We start from the raw sequence: 21,157 nt of genomic DNA, 5'->3' as shown, positions 1-21,157 counted from the left end.
GAACTCCCTGCAATACACCTCCACCAACCATGTTGGCAATTATTGTGGCAATCAGAGACACCTCTTCGATGTCACTGGTAACTTACCCATTAGACTCCCCCACCTATCCTCATGTGAGCAACACTAAATTCAGTGGGTAAACAGAGTTGGACAGAAGGGGTTTTATATATATGCATGAACCTGTAAATACTGAATTCTAGGTCTGCCTGGGCTATAGCAAAACCCTATCTTGAAAAGAAGTACTGACATACTCCCCATGCAGCTTCAATCCAAGCAGAGATGATGATCCCTGGAGCTCACTGGCCAGTCAGTCTACACCTTGATTGGTGAGTTCCATGTCAATGAGAAACTGTCAAAAAAGGTGAGTGGCATACCTGAAAAGACACCATAGGTGTCTTGCACACATGGACTCTTATCTGAACATTACAAAATACTGTTTTATTAAACCAGGACCAAAAGGGGACTTAGTCTTCTTCAGTTGTCAACATGCAGCTTGAGTTCTGTTCCCAAAGCTAAGAAGGCACTCAATATACAAGGGAAAGTTAACCAGGTTCTATCAAGTTTTTAACCTTGTTCTAAACATTGCCTGAGAAAACTGGTTTACATCTCCTGAGTAAAATGCCTTTATTGCTGATTTTTCCACCTAAGATAGGGTTTCACTCTAGCCCAGGCTGAACTGAAGCTATGAACTGTTAGGGTGGCCTCAAACTAATGGCAATCCTACCTATGCCTCATGAGTACTGGGATGAAAGGCGTGTGCCACCACACAGCTATATTCAAGTTTTGAGGCATGAAAAGACAATAAATACAAAACTAAGGACTGCAGAGATGGCTCAGTAGTTAAAGGTATTTGCTTTCAGTCAGTCGTGGTGGTGCACGCCTTTAATCCCAGCCCGAGGAAGAGGTAGGAGGATCACCATGAGTTCAAGGCCACCCTGAGACTAGAGTAAATTCCAGGCCAGTTAAGAGACCCTACCTCCAAAAAAGGTACTTGCTTTCAATGCCTGACAGCTTGAATCTGACTCCCCAGGACCCATACAGCTAAATGCTCGAAGATCTGGACTTCTTCACATTGTCCTACAGCCCCTCCAATGTCCCTAACAAATGAACAAAATGTGAAAATAGAGGCAAATATGCCAAAATGGATGCAGAGCTGACAGTTTAATGGGTAAAGAACTTGCCTTGCAAGCAGGATGACCCAAATTTTATCCCTAGTACTCATGCTCACAGCCAGACACGATGGTGCAGTCCAGTAATCCAATGCTGGACAGTTGCAGACAGGAAGACCCCTGTGGCTTGCTGGCTAGCTAGTCCAGTTGGATATGATGAGTTCCAGGTTCAGTGAGGTTTTATCAGAACATAAGGTGGAGCCAGGATTGGTATCCCAGCCTGTGGGTAGACGGTGTCCCAGGTCAGTCTGGGCTACTTGGCATTAACCTCTGCCTCCACATGTACCCATACACATGAACCTGCACATGCACATTAAAAAAAGAGGATGCATCAATCCTAAAGATTTATTCAGAGTCGGGAGTCGTGGCGCACACCTTTAATCCCAGCACTCAGGAGCAGAGGCAGGATCATTTTGAGTTCAGGACCAGCCTGAGACTACAGTCAGATTGGGTCAGAGTGAGACCCTACCTTGACGTTTTTTGTTGTTCAACGCATGGGGTGAAAGGAACTCAAAAAGGTCAATTGGCCAGGTAATCAATTCAAGCACTGAGCCTGACCTACATGTTTTTGAGAGCCAGGCTTACTGGACAAACCTGTATCAAATCAAGTGAATGTTTAAACATGTATTAGCCAAGGAGAATAGGGATGTAGAGTTAAATTGTAGAATGTGTTCCATGCAACTGAAGCCTTGAAAAAACTCAAGCAAATGGATGTTTCCCCCAATAAAGAGTATCTATCCCAATCTACATACTACAAAAAATAAAACATTGAGTCTCTAAAAGTGGGAGTTAAGAGTAAGATGGACCAGTTCTTAACATCATGACCAACATATTTCCCACAGGAGGGAAAGAATGAAGTACATGAGCAGCTGTTGCAAATGACATTTTTATGTATAGTAAACACAAAGTGAGGGATATAGATAACATTCATCAACTGTCCCAACTGAGGAGGCTGAGGCAAAACAATGAGCCAACTTGACAAACACAGAACCACCTCAAAAAGCTTCCTGGGGCTGGAGATGGCTTGGCAGTTAAGTGTTTGCCTGCAAAGTCAAAGGACCCATGTAAGACAGTTGCACCAAGTGGCGCACACATCTGAAGGCCCTTGTGTACCCTGCCTAACTGCAGATCTGGTTCTTTTGTAGAAATGTCTAACAGCTGGCTGCAAACCAGGGACCAGGCCGCATAGCTCAGTAATTTAAATATCCAAGAGGCTGACCCTAGGTTTTATCTAGGGGACAAGCAAACACTGGCATTGTTCAGTTACTCTTCTGCCCCACTACACTTTCATGAGCTATCCTAGTGGGTCACCCTGAATAGTAGACTACCAAAGTGGCCAACTTCAGAGTGTAACAGTCAATGCAAGCCTTCTGGCTGTGGGCTCTAGGAGAGTCGTCCAAACAAATAGTGGGGGGGGGGGGGGGAAGAGACCTAAAACACGGACAGTATGAGTCACAGGGGGCATAGACTGATTTTCTATAGCTGTTTCTAGTCAACATTACAACCCATGTAAGGATAAAAGCTTCCCAATCACCCATTTGCCTACCTTTTTTTCTTTTTTTTTTTTTTGCCTACCTTTTGCTGAGTAGATAAGCTGTGCCAGTCATTGTGAAAAAGTCTTTATTTTAAGAAAAAAATTTAGTTAACAAAAAAATTTAACAAGTTTCACTTAGCAAAATACACCCAAAGGAAATCACAGTACAAAGAAAGCTTTAAGTCAAGGCCTCACCAATTCCTACAGTATTAGTATTGTGTCTCAATTCTCAAAACTAATTTTTAAAAAGCTTAAAACTTAACCTAAAAGATTTAAATGAAAATATAAACTAGAATGAACATGAGAAATGCTTCTTTAAATTGGGGATCTAGCACCTTTGAGTTCTCCAAAGTACATCTCCCCAATGTGTTCACTGTGGTATGCTGGAAGGATCCACACTTCATGTACTTAAAAACTACTTTTAACTCAGGTAACATCAACCTGAAGTATACTACCAAAATGTTAATTGAGAAAAGCGAAGAAAATATTTTAGTTTACTCAAATATTACATGCTAGAAGAAAAGTTTGCATGAGAAACACTGAAGAGGTAATTTTTTAATCCAGATTTCACAAACTCATGGTGCAAAGTAGGTCCCACAGCTTCCTCTAGTTATAAACTGCTTTTCACTGCTTATTGGCTGCCTGTGAAATTTTGATTGAAATAACTCAAATGTTCCTACAATACTAATCATATCCGCCCATGCTGTTCTGACCGCTGTAGCCGGTCCCATAACAGCCACTCACTGACTGACTCTCCAGGCCACTATAGGTGGCCTGAGATGCTGACACACCCATGCCCTGCATCACCTGGCTGCTATAAGCCCCATTGCTGGCCCCCGTTGTTGAATTCAGAAAGAGTTCTATGTATCTGTGCTGCATGTTGGCCCTGTCTTTTGACATAGCTGCCACAGCTTCTTCATGGGTGGCAAACTCAACATCAGCTTCGCCCGTCACTCTTCCATCAGGGCCAATTTCAATATGAACTCTCACAGGGTTGAGTGGAGAGAAGAAGTTATAAATGTCATTTTCGGTTGCTTTGTAGGGCAGCCCCCTCATGTGGACGCAGTGGCCAGTGGTGCTCTGCACTGTGAACTCGCTGTCTCCATATCTGTGGTCATACATTCCTGGGAGACAGTAGGTGAGGTCTCTCCCAAACAGGTCTGTGGTGAAGCCATAGCCATCGCTGAGACCACTGTACTCCTCATAGCCCCCATAGCCTGCACTATAAGCACCAGACCTCATCCTATCCAGGCCAGCCTGTTTCACAATGCCAATGTACCTCCGGGCTGTGCCAGGCCGGTCATAAGGCCCAGGCCTCTGCACAGACATGAATTTCAAAGGTGGATCTGAGTATGACCTAACTTCTTCCTGACTGCTCTTGAACACCTCAATGTATCTGTGTCCTATTCTCTCCTTGTGCTTCCCTAGAGCCTTCTCAGCCAACTCCTGTGAGGCAAACTGAACGAAGGCCTCCCCTGTAATCTTGCCCTCTGGGTCCACAGGTAATGTGATCCCATTTGGCACAATTTCTAACCCTGAGAAGAACTGAACAATTTCTTCCTTTGTGCATCCAAATGGGAGTCCCCGAAGCCTTACAAAGCCATCGTTGGCACTGTCGGCGCTGTTTGGACCGCTGTGCTTCAACACCCAATCCATCTCGGTTCTATGTGACTTGAATACCTCAATATACCGGTGCCCCATGCTTTCCCTGTCTTTTTTAAGAGCCAATTTTACATCATCTTCTGACTCAAGTTCAACAAAAGCCTCACCACTCTGCCTCCCTTCTCTAGTGTAAATGAAATGAACACCTGCAACCCCATCATGAATTGTGCAGTCAGAGAGGAAGTTTTGCACATCCTCAATGGAGCAGGACCAGGGCAGGCCGCGGAGTTTGACCACATAGCCTTCACCTCCCTCAGGGCCCAGCATCATGGACACTTGAAAGGGCTGATGTCAGAGGCTTGGACAGAGTTTTATGTAGCTGAAAGAAAAAAAAAAAGTATTTTACACAATTATTCATTTAACATACATGAAAATACAGCCAGTATACTCTTCTTCATTTTCCAAAGAAAGCAAGGATGAGTGAAACTATGACATTAAGAACATCCAGGCATGGTAGTGCGTACCTTTCACCTTAGCACTCAGGCTCAACATGAGTTTGAGGACACCTTGAGAATAGAGAGTGAATTCCAGGTCAACCTTGGTTAGACTGAGATCCTATACTGAAAACCCAAAAAGAAAGCTAAACTGGACTGGAGAGATGACTTAGTGGCTAAGGCATTTGTCTGCAAAGCCAGAGTACCTGGGTTGGATTCACCAGGACTCACATAAATAGTAAGATGCACAAGGTGACAAACGTGGCTGGAGGCCCTGGAGCACCCATTCTCTACCTCTGGGAGGGCGGGGGGTGTAAAAAAGCCAGGCATGATGGCACGCGCCTTTAATCTCAGCACTTGGGAGGCCAAGACAGTTGGGGTATCTAGGAGCTCAAGGCCACCCTGAGCTAGTTTTAACCCTACCACAAAAAAAACAAAACCAAACATAGCAGCACTTACCTGCAATCCTAGCACTCAGGACAACCTACTTTTTGCTGTTTTTTTTTTAAACCCATGGTAATCCTGGCATGATGGTGTGCCCTTAAACTCAGGAGGGAGAAGTAGGAGTACTGTGCGGTGAGGCCAACCTGAGACTATATACATTGTGAACTCCAGGTCAACCAGGGCTAGAGATCCAGATCCTACCTCAAAGGGGAAAAAAAAACCTGGGTTTTGTGTTCATGGTGGCAGCACATACACTGAAACTACAAGATACAACAGCAACATAAATCCAGATACACAATGTGGCTCATGCCTTCTGAGTTCATTTGCAGCAGTAAGAGGCCCTAGTGTGTCTATATTCTTTCTCTCAAACAAATGACAGCCTTTTGACACCTCTGTCCTTTATTTTAAGCTAGGGTCTTGATCTAGCCCAGGCCGACTTGGAATCTACTATGTAGTCTTATGCTGAGACACAATGATCCTACCTCTGCTGGGATTATTAAAGGTATGCACACATGTATGCATGGAAGCTAATAGGTTATCTTCCTTAACCATTCTCCATCCTGAATACATCCCACTGAATACAGAGTCACTCCGCTAGTCAGCTCCACTCCCAAGTAATGTTACAAGTGCATCTCACCATACCTGACATTTGACTTGACATCTGAACTCAGGCTTTTGTGTTGCGAGAATCATACTACCCACTAAACCATCTCATAGCCCTCATGTGAGCAACTTAAAATTAGTACAATCATTATACATGATATCATGTAACCATTAATCTCTATTGTTTTTAATCAAGGTAGGATCTCACTCTAGCCCAGGCTGACCTAGAATTCACTCTAGTCTCAGGGTGGCCTCAAACTTATGGCAATCCTCTTACCTCTCTGCCTCCAGGGTGCTGGGATTAAAGGTGTGCACCACCATGCCTGGCTTATTTGTGGTACAGTGCATTTGGAGTTTCTTTGCCATAGCTTGAGGTCCTTGTATGTCCACAATCTCTTTCTCACAAATAATTTATGTGAGAGGGTGTGCCAGGCGCATATGCTACATCGCATATCTGGCCTTAGGTGGGTACTGGAACTCGAACCCAGGATGCTAGGCTTTACAGGCAAGCCCCTTAACCACTGAGCCAATTCTCCAGCCCTTATCCTTAAGCTGCTAATGGATGAAACGTGTACCCTGTAACGGACACACATAAAACACACCCATATGCAACATTCACCATGTATCACTAAGACCTAACAGTAGGATTTAAAAAATCAGCTGCCTTTTTAAGATATGGCATAGGTAAATGAAACAAGAAGCTCTAGGAAGGTGTAAGGACTAATTAATCTGTATTGCACTAATATGAAAATTTTTCAGTATAAATTACAAGTTAGCATAGCAAACGGGGTGTGGTAGTGCATGTCTTTAAACCATCATAAGTAGGACTGTTGTCAGCCTGGGCAAGAATGAAACTCTTACTTCCAAAAAAATGTAATATACAGGCTGGAGAGGTTGCTTAGCAGTTAAGGCGTTTGCCTGCAAAGCCAAAGGACAGATCTCGGTTCAATTCCCCAGGATCCGCATAAGTTGGCTGGCATCCCTGGTGTCCCATTCTCTCTCCCTCTCCCTCTTTTTCTCTTAAATAGGTTAAGTTATTGTTTTTTAAAAAAGTAACTTCCTGGGCTGGAGAGATAGCTTAGCAGTTAAGCGCTTGCCTGTGAAGCCTAAGGACCCCGGTTCGAGGCTCGGTTCCCCAGGTCCCACGTTAACCAGATGCACAAGGGGGCGCACATGTCTGGAGTTCATTTGCAGAGGCTGGAAGCCCTGGCACGCCCATTCTCTCTCCCTCCCTCCATCTGTCTTTCTCTCTTGTGTCTGTTGCTCTCAAATAAATAAATAAATAATATTTTTTAAAAAAGTAACTTACTATAACAGAGTATTTTCAGTGCAGCAATATACTGCTGCATCAAAAAAAAAAGTACACAGCTGGGCATGGTGGCACAAGCCTTTAATCCCAGCACTAAGAGACAGAGGTAGAATTGCCATGAGTTTGAGGCCTCCCTTAGACTACATAGTGAATTCCAGGTCAGCCTGAGCTACATACAGTGAGCCCTACCTTGGAGGAAAAAAGAAGTACCAGGGGACCCTCCCCCCTTATCCTGCACTTGAAGATCACGGCATGTTTTGAGTGACAGGTGTATTGTAGAACCCTAGGGTCAGGAGTTGGGGCTTGCGCTCCTCCACTCTCAATTCCCTAACTGGCTAGACACTGCCTGTCAGGGATCCATATTTATTTTATTTTACTTATTATTTGGTTTTTAGGTAGGGTCTTGCTCTAGCCCAGGCAGACCTAGATTTCACTCTGTATTCTCAGGGTGGCCTCCAACTCATGGAGATCCTCCTACCTCTCTAACTCCTGAGCACTGGGATTAAAGGTGTGCATCACCACACCCAGTAGGGGATCCCTATTTAGTCACATTCCTCTTCTCAGGGAATGTGAGGGGTTCATATTATGATTACAAATTTAGGTCCACTCGCCCTTTGTATTATTCATAGCTTGTTTACCATTTCCCCTACAGACTCCTACCTCCAATGATATCCCCTAAAACACCCAAGGAGCTCTCCACACGGCCATGCTGCCACCAATAATTTTAAGCAGCCTGGGAGTCCCCCGCCCCCACATTCTGGAAATCGTCGTCATTCCTTATCCACAAGCTCCTCTCTTCCCATACCCCAGCTTAGATTTCAGACTATCATTTCAGTCTTCTCATCAACAAAAGCTATGTAGTTTTATCGTACATGCCCCACTATGTCCCTAGAAGACTATCTCCATGTCTCATGGCTTTACCCAAACACAGGGTTTCTCAACCAGTACTGACAATGTGACCTTAACAGTCCCTTTATTGCAGCAACTGCTGACTAGTGCACTGAAGACGTTTGACTGCAACCTGAGTGTCTCTCCATTTAGGGGCCAACAGCATTAGCACAAACAATTCCCATTCATTCCTAAATGTTCCTTGAAATGTAAAGCTGCCCTGGTAGCAACTACTGTAAAAACTCAAAACAAACATTAGAGCAAGCCTCACTGCCTCTTACTGAGAGACTTGCCTGGTGGCACATGCTTGTAATTTCAGATATTTCAGGACTTGAAGCGGTAGGATCAAGCTCAAGACTAGCCTGGCTAATTAAGAGTCTGCTGAAAATAAAGCAGGGGGAGAACACAACCACCTTGTCACACCTACAAACCAGTACGGCTGTCCACTCATGGGACACTCCAGATGGCTGGGCAGCTTCACAGAGCCTCACCTTCTCTCACCTACAGCTGATCATCATCTACTTCCAAGACGACCAGGGAGGGACTCATAGGCAAAGACAAAGTCTAAGAGAATTTATAAACAAGTAACAAGTCTCATCACTGAAACCATTTATGGCTCTGCTTTGGGCTCAACCCTAAGTGAATCTTCATCTTCATTCTATCCACTGAGGACTATTCCCTAGCAGTATGCTCAGTGCTAACTAATCCTTTTTACAGGGGTCTTCCCTTTACTAACCGTCCAGTGCTGCTCTGACTTGCTTTCCCTTATAATCTCTGTGGGCCTCCTTCACTCACCATCAAGAGGGTTATTATTAATCCTACTGGGAATGAATAAGTATGTTCAACTGTTGTCTACAGACATAAATTTACATATTCCTCCCTGGAAACAGCTAGTCCCAGTTTACTGGGGTCTCCAAATCACCTGACTGGGCTCAGGACAAGACAAGCCCTCAGCCAATTCCTGGATTGGACTACACAGCACTAAAGGACTTCCACCAAGCCCTTATATATAACCAATGTTCCAGCAGTCCACTCTCCATAGGACCCTCAATCCCTAAATCTTACTCTTTTAGACAATCTCTCTAAGGTCTCACTAGGTATCATTGGCTGATCTCAAATTCATTATTTCCTCCCTTCCCCAGTGCTGTGAATACAATATGAGCTGTCATACCTACACTTACAAGTCCACAGTGGTTACCCACTTGCCTAAAGAACACACAACTAATGGAGGCCTCTGGCCTTGTTAACTTCAGCCTGCAATTCATACCTTTGTTTTTTCTCCTCAGTGCCTGGCACTGCCCTATTCTCTGCTACCTCAGGGATTTGTCACACATGATTGACGCACATAGTAATTCTCCCTCCAAATATACTCTGACCAACCTTGTGTCTAGCTAAATCCTGCTAATCCTTTGGGTCTCATCTCCAATACACCACCTTTCTAAAACATCTTCCCTTTCCCACAATCTAAATCTGGTAGTCCTGTGTTTTCAAAGGGACCCTTGCTGTGTTTAAAGGGTGTCATCAAAATCAGTGGCAGACCGATCTGCTATACAGTAGGATATCATCCTTAACACAGGCTGTACAGAAACCATACCAAACCCAAGATTAGCAAGGGATTAAACTGGCCATTTGGGGTCAAACCCTTCTCTCAAGAATGCAGCAGCTTACTTAGCCAAAGCTAAAAACACATGCGATGGATGCATAAAAGAACACATATTTCTGACAAGAATTTCTCTAGGTGCCTGGTAAAATAACTTACAGATTAGTTTCCTGTTTCAGAAACTGGGAAAGAACTGCTGAACAGTGTGCTATGCTGGCTCACTACTAGATTAAAGCTAGAGACAAAACTTCAAAGCTCACAATTTTTAATAAATCAAGTGAAAATGAAAATGACTTTAATGACTTACCTGGGGGGGGGGTAGAGAATCACAGATGCCTTCAGGAGACACTTAAGGAAGTTTTCCTGTTTAAAAGAAAGAAGTTATTGGCTTCAAAGCCTCAAAAGTAGGCTTTCTGGAATCCAGCTCAATTCCACATGTTAGGGATGCATATAGCCCCAGCATTGCAAGTTACCACACCCCTCAATTTCATTTTGGTTTCACATTTTCACAAGCTATTATGTACGGTGAGGGTGGGGGTTAAATGAGAAAAGGAGGGACTCTGGGCTAGACACCTGAGTGTTAAGGCTGTTGGCTAGATACTGTTGGACTTGACAGTTTATAAGAACCCCTCTGGGGGCAGTGTGGAGACACTCAAGACTACTGGGAACTTTAGCAACTTGAGGTAAACTGCAACTTTTAAGATGGTTTGAGAGGAATTATGTTTTCACTAAGAATACATATGTTCTGTCCAGACTGCCCCATCAGTGTTCTCCAAAGGAGTAGGACATGGGTTAAAGTCTATGGAATATTTGAGAATTAAGCTGTAATCTTAGTTTTACAATGTGAAATTCGTCCTGTTAATCTTGTTCAGCCTTTGTCTTAAAATAAGAGATAATTATGCCAGCCTTGTCTCTCATACTTCCTGTGATTACATAAGATATTATGGGGGAGCATTATGGTTAGGAAACCTATTAAGAAATGGTATAAGCAGTCCAGGGACTACATAGTTAAATTTCAGGCAAGACCCTCAAAAAAATTGTTAAGATTAAAAAAAAAACAAAATAATCTATGGGTTGGAGGCTTTGAGTTCAAGGCCACCCTGAGATAACATAACTAAATTCCAGATCAGCCTGGGCTACAGCAAGACCCTACCTGGTAAACCAAAAACAACCCAAAAAATGGATTAAATCAGTGAGGTGTCAGGCCTTTAACTTCAACACTGGGGAGGCAGAGATAAGACAGCTCTGAGTTCAAAGCCAGCCCGAGGCTACAGTGTGAATTCCACGCCAGCCTGAGACAGTGATATTCTGCATTGCTAATTAAAAAAATAATAATAAAGTTATAGCTTAAAACGCACTCAAATATCCTATCACCTCAGCTCCTCGTTACTCCAAGTGTAGTCTGCCAACACCAGGTCACAACTCTTAAGTTAACCCAGTAGCAAGATTCCCGGGAACACAAGTTTGGGGACAAGCCTCATGAGCAGAACAAATGGTGAGTAGGGTCTAAATGCTAGCAGCCCCTGGCAACTGCTGTAGAGTATTATTCTGATTTTAATTACAAGGGGTGCGGTAGGGTTTTGCCAACTTCAGTTAAGTGAACAATGACAATATAGCCAACTAATGTAGACTCGCAGCTCTCAAACATACACACTTTCATCACCACCCAAGAACTGCATTTCCAACAAGCACAACAGAATATACTCTTCCCCAGTTGAGGATACTGGTTAGACTGGATTTAAGCTGTCTTCAGGTAGATCCAATCAAGATAAACAGGGTGCGCCTTTTGAATCCAGACTAGTACGTAGTGCATTTTATCTGCCGAAAAGGGCAGTTCTAGCACCACCCACCTGGTTCTTTTGTTCAGGAGGACTCCAAAGGAGCCGGCTGCACTCTACTTTACATATCTTTGTGTTCCAGGAAGTGCAGTTTTCTTTAGGAGCCCTCCCACTCTCTCCCCTCCATTTTGTGAGTTTTAACCAGGGCGCTGGGAGCGCGTCCAGGCAGGTTATCTTACTCGAAATGTTCTACTCGAATCAAAGTCCACGGCAGCCGCGGCCTCAAAGACCACGCGGCTGTCTTTCCTACTCTAACACTTACCACTGACGAAAGCAGGAGCGACTTGTTTTCAACAAGCAAGCGCGGCTCGCGGCCAGACCCCAACTCCACCCGACGCTTAGAAACGCAGAGGGCTCCGAGGAAAGTCCAGGTGCATCTTTTTGCTGTTCTTAACCTGGAATGAAAGTTCAAGTGGTCCCAAAGGCAAGTGTTTCTCCAAGTGGAAACCCCAGGGGCGCCGAGGTGCGTATTTTGGCGGGAAGCACAGCTTACGGCCGAGGGCAAGGTGACGCGGCTCTGCGGCCTCCACCCGGCGCTCCGACCGCCTCGAGAACGCCCGCGGAGCAGGAAGGTCCGCCCCGGGGCCTGCGCGGGCTCGGGCGGGAGCTTCCGGCGGGGGCGGGGCGAGCGGGGGATGGGAGTTCTAGTGCCTCCTGGAGGGTGGGGGAGGGGAAGAGCAGCTAGACGGGAAAGCGCGCAGGGACGCAGCTGGGGGGGGGGGGGGCCGGAGGAGGTGGCGGGGAAAGCGAGCCAGGGACCGGAAAGTTCCAGGCGAGGGCAGAGGAGGAAGAGAACTTGAGAGGGAAACTTCCTAGCGGCCGGAAAAGTTTGGCCCGCAAAGTGCGAGCGCGGAGACAGGAAAGGGGTGCGGAAGGGGTCAGGAGTGAGAGCGACGGGAACCGGGAGGCTGGGGCCCCGAGCGGGGCTCACCACGCCAGGACGGGACGGGCCGTCGGGTCCGAAGTCCGGGAAGCAGAAACCGCGTGATCCAGGCCGGCAGTCGGACGTGGGTCACGGGGTGCAGGGGAGGAAGTCCCTCTGCCGGCCCGCCAAGATGTCACCAATGGGAAATGCGCGCCTGCAGGTGTGGCCCGCGAACCGCGCGATTGGCCGAGGCAGGAAGTAGGGGAGGAGAGAAGAGAGCAAGAGGGAAGAGTTTTCAGTGAATTTTCCGGAAAAGAGGGAGGGAGCAACCTGGGTAAAGTCCAAAGAGCCCGCTACAGGGAAGAGGAAAAGCCGCAGACACATTGGGAGCCCAACCAAGTAAAACCAAAATCACCCTCCCAAAGAGGGAGACAAGAGAATCCTGCGAAGAATAGTTTTGGACAAGTCAAATTCTCTTGAAAACTTAAAAAGCCGGATGTTGGCGCACGCCTTTAATCCCAGCACTCTGGAGGCAGAGGTAGGAGATCTCTGAGCTATAGAGTGAGACCCTTCCAAAAACGAAAACAGCATAGAGGTGCACTTCTTTAAGTAGTTTAAATTTTGTCATCAGTCCCAATGGTTGTTTCTTTTAAAGTTAATTAAAACATTAAATATTTAAAATATGTTGCCCTCCGTAGTTTTTCAAAATAATAAATGAGGCTGGAGATGGCATAATGGTTAAGGCATTTGCCTGCGGAGCCTAAGGACCCGTTGTTTGATTCCACATGTAAACGAAATGCTCAAGATGGCACATGCGTTTTGCAGTCTGTAGAGGCCCTAGTGGGCCATTCTCATTCTTCCTCTTCTCTCAAAATATTTAAACACACTAAATTGAGCCACTGAACAGTAATTTTTAAAGTAGTAGTTGTGTGTGTGTACAGTCTTGTTACACTTTAAAGTGTCAAGGGCATGTTGGAGCACAACCTTAATCCATCCCAGTACTTAAGGAAGGCAGCGGTAGGAGGATCACTGAGTTCAAAGACAGCCTGAGACTACATACTGAGTTCCAGGTCAGTCTGGGCTACAGTGAAGCCCTACCTTGAAAACAACAACAAAAAAACCTGCTGGTGCCTGAGGTAGGAGGATCATTGTGAGTTCGAGACTACCATGAGATTACATAGTGAATTCAGGTCAGCCTGGGCTAGAGTGAAACCCTACCTCAAAATACAAAAATTGTAAGTTGATGCTGGTTGTGGTGGCTCATCCTTTTAATCACATTAATAAATACTGGAAAGGAGGACTGCTATATTTCAACACCAGACTAATACTACACTGACTGAATTCTAGGCCAGCCTGGAATACAGCAAGACCCCACACCTCGAGGGGGAAAAAAATAAGTTCATATTCCCCCATTCTTTCTTTTCTGTATTTAAGTCCTAAGGCTCAAGGATCAAAAGTTAAAAGGTGCAATCTTGCAAAGCTTTGCAGGTCTAGGTTCAATTCCTTAGCACCCATGTAAAGCCAGATGTACAAAGTAGTACACCAGTTTTAATTTGGTTTACAGTGGTAAGAGGCCCTGGGAGAGCACTCATTTTCTATGCTTGCAATAAATAAATAATTCTTAAAATGCCTGGGCATGGTGGCACACGCCTTTTAATTCCAGCACTCAGGAGGCAGAGGTAGGAGGATCACTATGAGTTTGAGGCCACACTAAGACTACATAGTGAATTCTAGGTCAGTCAAGAGTGAAACTCCACCTGGAAAAACAACAAAAAAATGCCATATGCACAATATGGCCCATGTATCTGGAGTCGGTTTGCAGTGACTGAAGACTCTAGACGCACATACTCTCCCGCTTTCTCACTCATAGTGCGTGTGTGTGTTTGTATATTTTTTCGAGGTAGGTTCTCACTCTACCTCAGTCTGACCTGAAATTCACTATGTATTTCTAACGGTGGCTTTGAACTCATGGCACTACTACCTCTACCACCCCAGTGCCGGGATTAAAAGCATATGCCACCACGCCCAGCAAAAATGTTTTTTTTTTTCAAAAAGCGTCTTTTTATGAGCGAGAAAGAGCAGATAGAGCTTGGGCACACCAGGGCCAATTCAAACAAACTCCAGACGTGCATCACCTTGTGCATCTGAATTACATGGATCCTGGAAATCCAATCTGTTCTTAGGCTTCACAAGCCTTAATCAGTAATCCATCTCTCCAGTCCCAAATTTTCCATTTTTTTTTAATGTAGTCACTTTTGCCAGGATATGTTTGAGGTTTTTTTTTTAAAGATTTCTTTTATTTATTGATTTGAAAGTGACAGAGGAAGAGGGAGAAAGAATGAGTGCACCAGGGCCTCCAGCCACTGCAAATGAACTCCAGATGCATGTGCCACCTTGTGCATCTATCTGGCTTACATGGGTACTAGGTAATCGAGCCTCTAACAGGCATCCTTAGGCTTCACAGGCAAGCGCTTAGCCACTAAGCCATCTCTCCAGCCCTAGGTTGGTTTTTTTTTGTTCACTAATACTGTGGTAAATAATTTTTAATGACATCATTAAATCTACTAAGAGAACCTGGGATAGCTTTCCATGGGAGGTCTAATGGGTTTATGAACCTGGTTCTGCCAGAACCTCAAATTTTTACTTTATGTATTTGTTTTGTTTTTGAGGTAGTGCCTCACTCTAGCTCAGGCTGACTTAGGATTCACTATTTAGTTTAGTTGCAGTGTGGCCTCAAACTCATGGTAATCCAACTACCTCTGCCATCACCCTGGCTTTTTTTTTTTAATGGATTCTCCCTGGGTGCAGTTTCTGAGCTGCCTTGGAGCTCCTTGTGATTATTGCTTTGCTCAGCCTGGCAGTATCTATCTTTTTAGTTCTTCCTGTGGGGCTGGGAAATCATACCCAGGGCCTTGCCCATGCTAGCAAACAAAAGCATTCTACCACAGCTTCGTCCCCAGTCCCAACTGAATGGCTCTTAATTTCTTGCTCCAGACTCACCTCAAAAAAAAAAAAAAAAAAACCAAACTAGGCCCAATGTGATGGCACACATCCTTAATCCTTGCACTCTCCACTGGTTCAAGTTACCAGCGCCCATGCAAAGCCAGATGCTCAAAGTGTTATGTGTATCTGGAGTTCATTTGCAGTGGTTGGAGGCCCTGGCATTCTATTCTGCCTCTTTCTCTCTTGGTCTCTCTCTCAAGTAAAAATAACTAAAAACTGATACAGCTTGCTTACAAAGAAAGCCAGCAGGCCTTGGGAGTTCAATTCCTCAGTACCCATGTTTAGAGCCGACATGGTGCCTTTAATCCCAGCACTAGGGAGGCAGAGGTAGGAGGATCACCATGAGTTTGAGGACACCCTGAGACCACACAGTGAATTCCAGGTCAGCCTGAGCTACAGAAATACTATCCCAAAAAACTACTTTTAAAAAGTGTCAAAATTATCAGCAAACTTACTGTTCTACAATAGTGATATTTTGATCCTTCTGGCCTCACACCTCTCCAGTGCATGACTGACCACCAAACCTGGCCTATTAAATTTTTGCTCATGTCAAGAACCAGGGTTATCCAAGGTAACAAAATGAAACAAAGACATTTTGTATACACGAGTAAGGTTACTGGTTTATAAAAGCACTACCATATTACACTTACTCAACAGAAGGGAAAATTGTTATCATTTGAATTGAAAGCTCTTTCTATAGTAGTGAGACTACAACTTTTGTGTGTGGTGTGTACTTTCTGCAAGCATGTCTACCTGTGACCACCATTATATCCCAGAAGCTTTTTTTTTTTAAATCTTTTGGTTTATTCTTATTTATTTGAGAGTGACAGAGAGAGAGAGGAGGGGGGGAGAGAATAGGCGCGCCAGGGCCTCCAGCCACTGCAAAAGAACTCCAGACGCGTACACCCCCTTGTGCATCTGGCTAACGTGGGTCCTGGGGAATCGAGCCTTGAACTGGGGTCCTTAGGCTTCACAGGCAAGCGCTAAACCGCTAAGCCATCTCTCCAGCCCAGCTTTTTTTTTAAAGACAGGGTTTTGCTTGTACTTAATGCCTGGCATAGATCTTAACTTGCACCACTCATCCTGCCTTTGCCTCAATAGTGATTGGATTCCACGTGTACTTGGAAATAAGGCATTTTAACCACATCAGTTTTCTTCATATTTTTTGTTAACATTAAGCCAGCCAGGCTGGCTTTGAATTCATCATGTATCCCTTTCCTATTTTCACCTCCCAACTGCTGAGATTACACCAACTTTTGGGAATGCAGAAACACACTGGGGTCATTCTGATCTTAAAAGCTACGAAAATTTCCTTCCTCTATCTTTTCTTTCTCCATGTTTTTCCCTTTATCTCAGAAACAACCAACTCTGCAAACACCTCCACCATATAGACATCTAGCCTGCAAAAGTGAACAACAACTTTTTTGAGCCACCCATCCTTAGTACTTTGTTCACTTTTTTTTTCCAGTAGAGTTTAATGTAGCCCATGCTGTTGTAATTCAAACACTACTTGCCTCCATCTACTGTGTATTAGAACAGGCACAACCACCGGCCAGCACTCCCTTTGTAGCCCAGTCTGACCTGGAATTGTCTCAGGTGGCTTGAAACAAATGCTAGGATTAATGTGTGCGTGTGGTACCATGCCCGAATCTTCCTGAAATTTTCCATTTCCAGAAATTTGGGAACTAGTTTAAATTTCACAGTATTTCACTCATGCAAAGCTCCTATAGTATCCAAAATCTACACAAAACCACGTTTTAACATCATAATCCCAAACTAAGCTGAAAATCAGGACTGTCAGTCACTGAAATTTAGCAATGATATATAGATGAAGACAATGTATGAAACAAGATAAATTCTTTAGAGCTGCAGAGATAGCTTAGTAAGATGCTTGCTTACAAAGCCTCACAGGCCTGGTTCAAATCTACAGTACTCGTGTGAAGCCAGACAGATGTACAAAGTGGTGCTTGCAACTGGAGTTCTTTTGCAGTGGCAGAGATCTGGACACCCATTCATACTTATTCTTACTCCCTTGCAAATAAAAAAAAAAATCAATTCTTAAATGTCCTAAGAATTGCTAGGCTGAGCCGGGAGTGGTGGTGCACGCCTTTAATCACAGCACTTGGAGATTGAGGTGGAAGAACCGCTGTTGAGTTCGAAGCCACACTGAGACTCCGTAGTGAATTACAGGTCAGCCAGGGTTAGAGTGAGACCCTACCTTGAAAATCCAAAGCTAGGCTGATTGTGTCAGGAAAGGACTGGCAAACAGTCTGAAGGGCTCCCCACTGCTCCAAAACTAGGTAATTTGAAAATCAAAGAAACGTCTGGGTGTGGTGACATGCCTTTAATCCTAGCACTTGAGAGGCAAAGCTATAGGGACGCCATGAGTTTGAGGCTAGCCTGGAACTACAGAGTGAATTCCAGGTCATCCTGAGCTAGAGCTAGATCCTACATCAATAAATAAGGAAATAAGCCAGCAGTTCCTCTGGTAGGAATACAGCCATTCCAAAGTTTTCCTTCAATACTCACTGAAAACTGAACATTTGCACAACTACCATTTTACGGGAAGTACGAGTGGAAAAGCAACCACCATGGTCATGTAATCAGAAAGCCCACACACACACTGTGAGGAGGGACTTTACATGCAGCCTTCAATGTTCAATAGTTGTATCACAAGAAAGATTCCTTTCAGAAAAGAAAGCTCCTTAGGTGATTACTAACTACAGTAGGCACCAGACTATAGACGTACAAATGGAGATGTGCACTACAAATGTGGTACAAGGTTGTATTCCCAACACTGGAGGCTAAGCCAGGATTTCTCCAAGCCTGAGATCAAGCAGCTAAATAACAAAACTTTCTCAAACGAAAAACCCCAGGGTCACACCTTTAATCTTAAAAATCAGTAGGATCACTGTGTAATTGGAGGCCAGCCTGGCAAAGATCTTAACTCAAAAGGGGGGGGAAATTGTAGGACGGGGTGTGAAGGGTGGTTAGTTCCAGAGTTTAGCATTTAAGGCCCTTGACAGCAAAACCAAGGGATCCAGGTTCAATTCCCCAGTACCCATGTAAAGCCACATGCACAAGATGGTACATGCCGCTGGAGTTCCTATGCAGTAGCCGTAGGAGCCCACTCTCTCTCATATAAAGCAATTTAAAAAAAAAGTCTGAAGTGAACTGGAGGTGGCGGCACACGCTTTTAATTCTAGCACTTGGGAAGCAGAGATGGGAGGCCAACCTGGGACTAGAATGAGTTCCAGATCAGCCTAGGCTACAGCAAGCCCTACACAGGAAAATTAAAAATACAAAAAACAAATGATTTTAAGAGCTTGTCAGGAGTGGTGGCACATGCCTTTAATCCCAGAATTTAGGAGGCTGAATTAGGACGGCCATGATAAGAGGTCAGCCTGGTCTGCAGACTGAGTTCTATTTAGGTCAATCTGGACTAGAAAACCCTTCTCCAGATTATGAGGCATAGTGCACACACCTTTCATCCCAGCACTGCAGAGGATTGCTGAATTCCAGGTTAGCCTGTGCTAGAGTGAGACCCTTCTCCAGATAAGTATCCCACTAAGAGCATCTGGCTTAGGTGGGACTGGACAATGGAACACCTGCCTTACAGGACTGCAATCAAGGGCCTTTAACTCTGAACTACCTCTTCAGCCACTACTGTGCTTTTAATTAAAACATTTTATACCGGGAGTGGTGGCACACGCCTTTAGTCTCAGCACTCGTGAGGGAGAGGTAAGGAGGATCGCCCTGAGTTCAACGACCCCCTAAAACAACATAGTGAATTCCAGGTCAGCCCGAGCTGAGGACCTTATCTCGAAAACCCAAAGGGGAAAAAAGGTATTTTATTACTTTTCTCATAGACTTGTAACCCCAGGATATTCTTTAACTCTTGATCCCCCTACATCCATGTTAACGGCTGCTGACGAATTTCAGGCATGTTCCACCACCCTCAAGGGGTTCTTAAAGCCCGGAAAACTTTTGGGTAGTTTTTTTTCCCCCTCCCAAGACAGGGCCCCTCACAGTAGCGCAGGCTGACCTGGAACTCATTCTGTAGTCCCAGGCGACCCTCCAACCTCTGCTGGGGTTAACGCGTGCGCCATCACAAACGGCTGGAATCTTTTTTAAAAAGCCAAAGTTCCCTTATTTCTGAATTAAAAAAAAAAACCATGCATAGAATCTAACAATACAACGATGAGTACCGTAAGTTCTTCTACCTAGCCGAAAAGTTTGAACCACTTTTTATTCTTCCTAGGATTTCGGGAGCGGTAAAACTTTTAAGGCAAGACTTAAACCATTGCTGTTACGAGGCCTCAAATGAAAATTTTCTTTTCATCTTAAAAACTCCCCGGCCCTAGGAAACTCAGGCACAGCCCGAGCTGGGTGCATATGGGCCGGAAGCCGGTTCGGCCACATGGCCGGCCCGCACGCTCGCCGGAGCCCCCGGCGGGCCACGTGGACTCGCGGAGGAAGAAAGGAGGCGCCTCGGAGGCCGCGGAGCGGCAGGGGGAGAGGGGGCCCGGGCTCCTCGCGCCGCGCGGGGCACCAGCGGTCGGTCGCCTCGCAACGCTCGGGCGGGGGGGACGTGCACGCGGCCGCGGCCGGGCGCCGCCGACCGCAACTTTCCCGGAGCCCCGCGTTGAGCGAGAAATTCCCAAAAAGGAAAAAGAAAAAAAAAAACTATCAAGAAAACGAAGGCAAAGCAGAAGGGACCGGTTTTCCACCCACCCACCCACCCCGTCGTCAGAAGTGTCCCCTCCCGCTAACACACACTAACCTCGGTCGCTGCCGGTTTCGGAGTCGGAGCGGGCCGCCGAGCGGGTCACAGGGTGCCGGGCCGCCACGAGGAGCAGGAGGAATGGGCGCAGGCTCCGAGAGCGGCGGCTCGGGCCGGGCGTGGGCGGAGGGCGGAGCCGGCCCTCCCACCCAGTGGGCCAAACTCCCGGCGCCCGGGGCCACGTGAGCGCCCGCCGCCCGGTCCACCGCACGTGGCGGGCCTCGAGAGAGCCGCCGCCGCCGCCGCGCCGGGCCCAGGCCTCGAACCCGGGTCCCCGCCGCCCGCCAGGCGCTCCTCGGGGCTCCTTCCCGGACAACCGGCCACCCCGCAGCCCGTGGCCGCGACCCGGGCCCGCACCTCTACTTCACCCCGCCCCGCCGCCCCGGGTCCGCCCGCCCGCCTCCCTCCCTCCCTCCCTCCCTCCTTCCCTCACCCCGCGGCCACCGGCCCCGTCCCGCCCGCCAGCTCCCCGCTCCGTTCGTCGGTCCGTCCGTCCACTCGGCGGCCTCACTCACCTCAGGCTGCCGGTCTGCACGCTCCCGCTCCCATGCGGAGCCGCGGCCGTCCCGGAGCACCTAGAGGACACAAGCCGGGACACTCGGCAGTTGTGGAGGAGGCAGTTGAGGCTTGTTTACCGTCACTATGGAAACGCCCCGGCTGCGCGCTCGCCCGCCCGCCGTGGGCGCTCGGAGGGGTGGGGTCAAGGCGCGCGGCGAGCCTCGGGCCTCCGCTCCCGCCCGTCGAGCGCACGCGGCGCGGCCGGAAGCCCTCCTGCTCCCCGGCGCGTCCGGCCCCCGGACCCGGCCCACGCCCCCTCCCCGGCACCCGGAAACACTCGCCCCGGCAAGCCCCGCGTGCCCTCCCCGCTGTCGGCTGCCGGCTGCCGGCGTGACCGCGGGACGGCCGCCCCCGAACCCCACCTTCAGGAAGACGAGGCGCAGTCCTGCTCACCGCGACGGGGCCGGAAGGACGCAAGGCCGTGAAGAGGTGGAGCCTTCCTCAGCGGACATCCGGGCACTGGATTG

General features: G+C 46.7%; 1 protein-coding gene across 7 annotated transcripts; it reads right to left on the bottom strand.

The window, feature by feature from the left end:
* Window positions 1-2,772: 2,772 nt before the first annotated feature.
* Hnrnpf (heterogeneous nuclear ribonucleoprotein F) lies at window positions 2,773-21,133 on the bottom strand. Of its 7 annotated transcripts, XM_045137418.1 has the most exons (6): window positions 21,053-21,106; window positions 20,648-20,707; window positions 12,413-12,560; window positions 11,744-11,876; window positions 9,951-10,006; window positions 2,773-4,684 (listed from the first exon to the last, which is right to left on the bottom strand). In XM_045137418.1, exon 6 carries the CDS (start codon window positions 4,633-4,635, stop codon window positions 3,388-3,390), a length of 1,248 nt encoding a protein of 415 aa, XP_044993353.1. In that variant the 5' UTR covers window positions 4,636-4,684; window positions 9,951-10,006; window positions 11,744-11,876; window positions 12,413-12,560; window positions 20,648-20,707; window positions 21,053-21,106; the 3' UTR covers window positions 2,773-3,387. The 7 variants fall into 7 exon arrangements, with proteins under 7 accessions (XP_044993353.1, XP_044993352.1, XP_044993356.1 ...); XM_045137417.1 differs by lacking the exon at window positions 12,413-12,560 and having other exon boundaries at window positions 21,053-21,133; XM_045137421.1 differs by lacking the exon at window positions 21,053-21,106 and having other exon boundaries at window positions 20,648-20,770.
* Window positions 21,134-21,157: the final 24 nt, after the last annotated feature.

This window comes from Jaculus jaculus, chromosome 18 (genome assembly GCF_020740685.1).
Source record: "Jaculus jaculus isolate mJacJac1 chromosome 18, mJacJac1.mat.Y.cur, whole genome shotgun sequence".
Taxonomy (NCBI): Eukaryota; Metazoa; Chordata; class Mammalia; order Rodentia; family Dipodidae; genus Jaculus; species Jaculus jaculus.
Note: the sequence above shows the minus strand (reverse complement) of the source record. Positions and strands in the feature narration are given on the sequence as shown.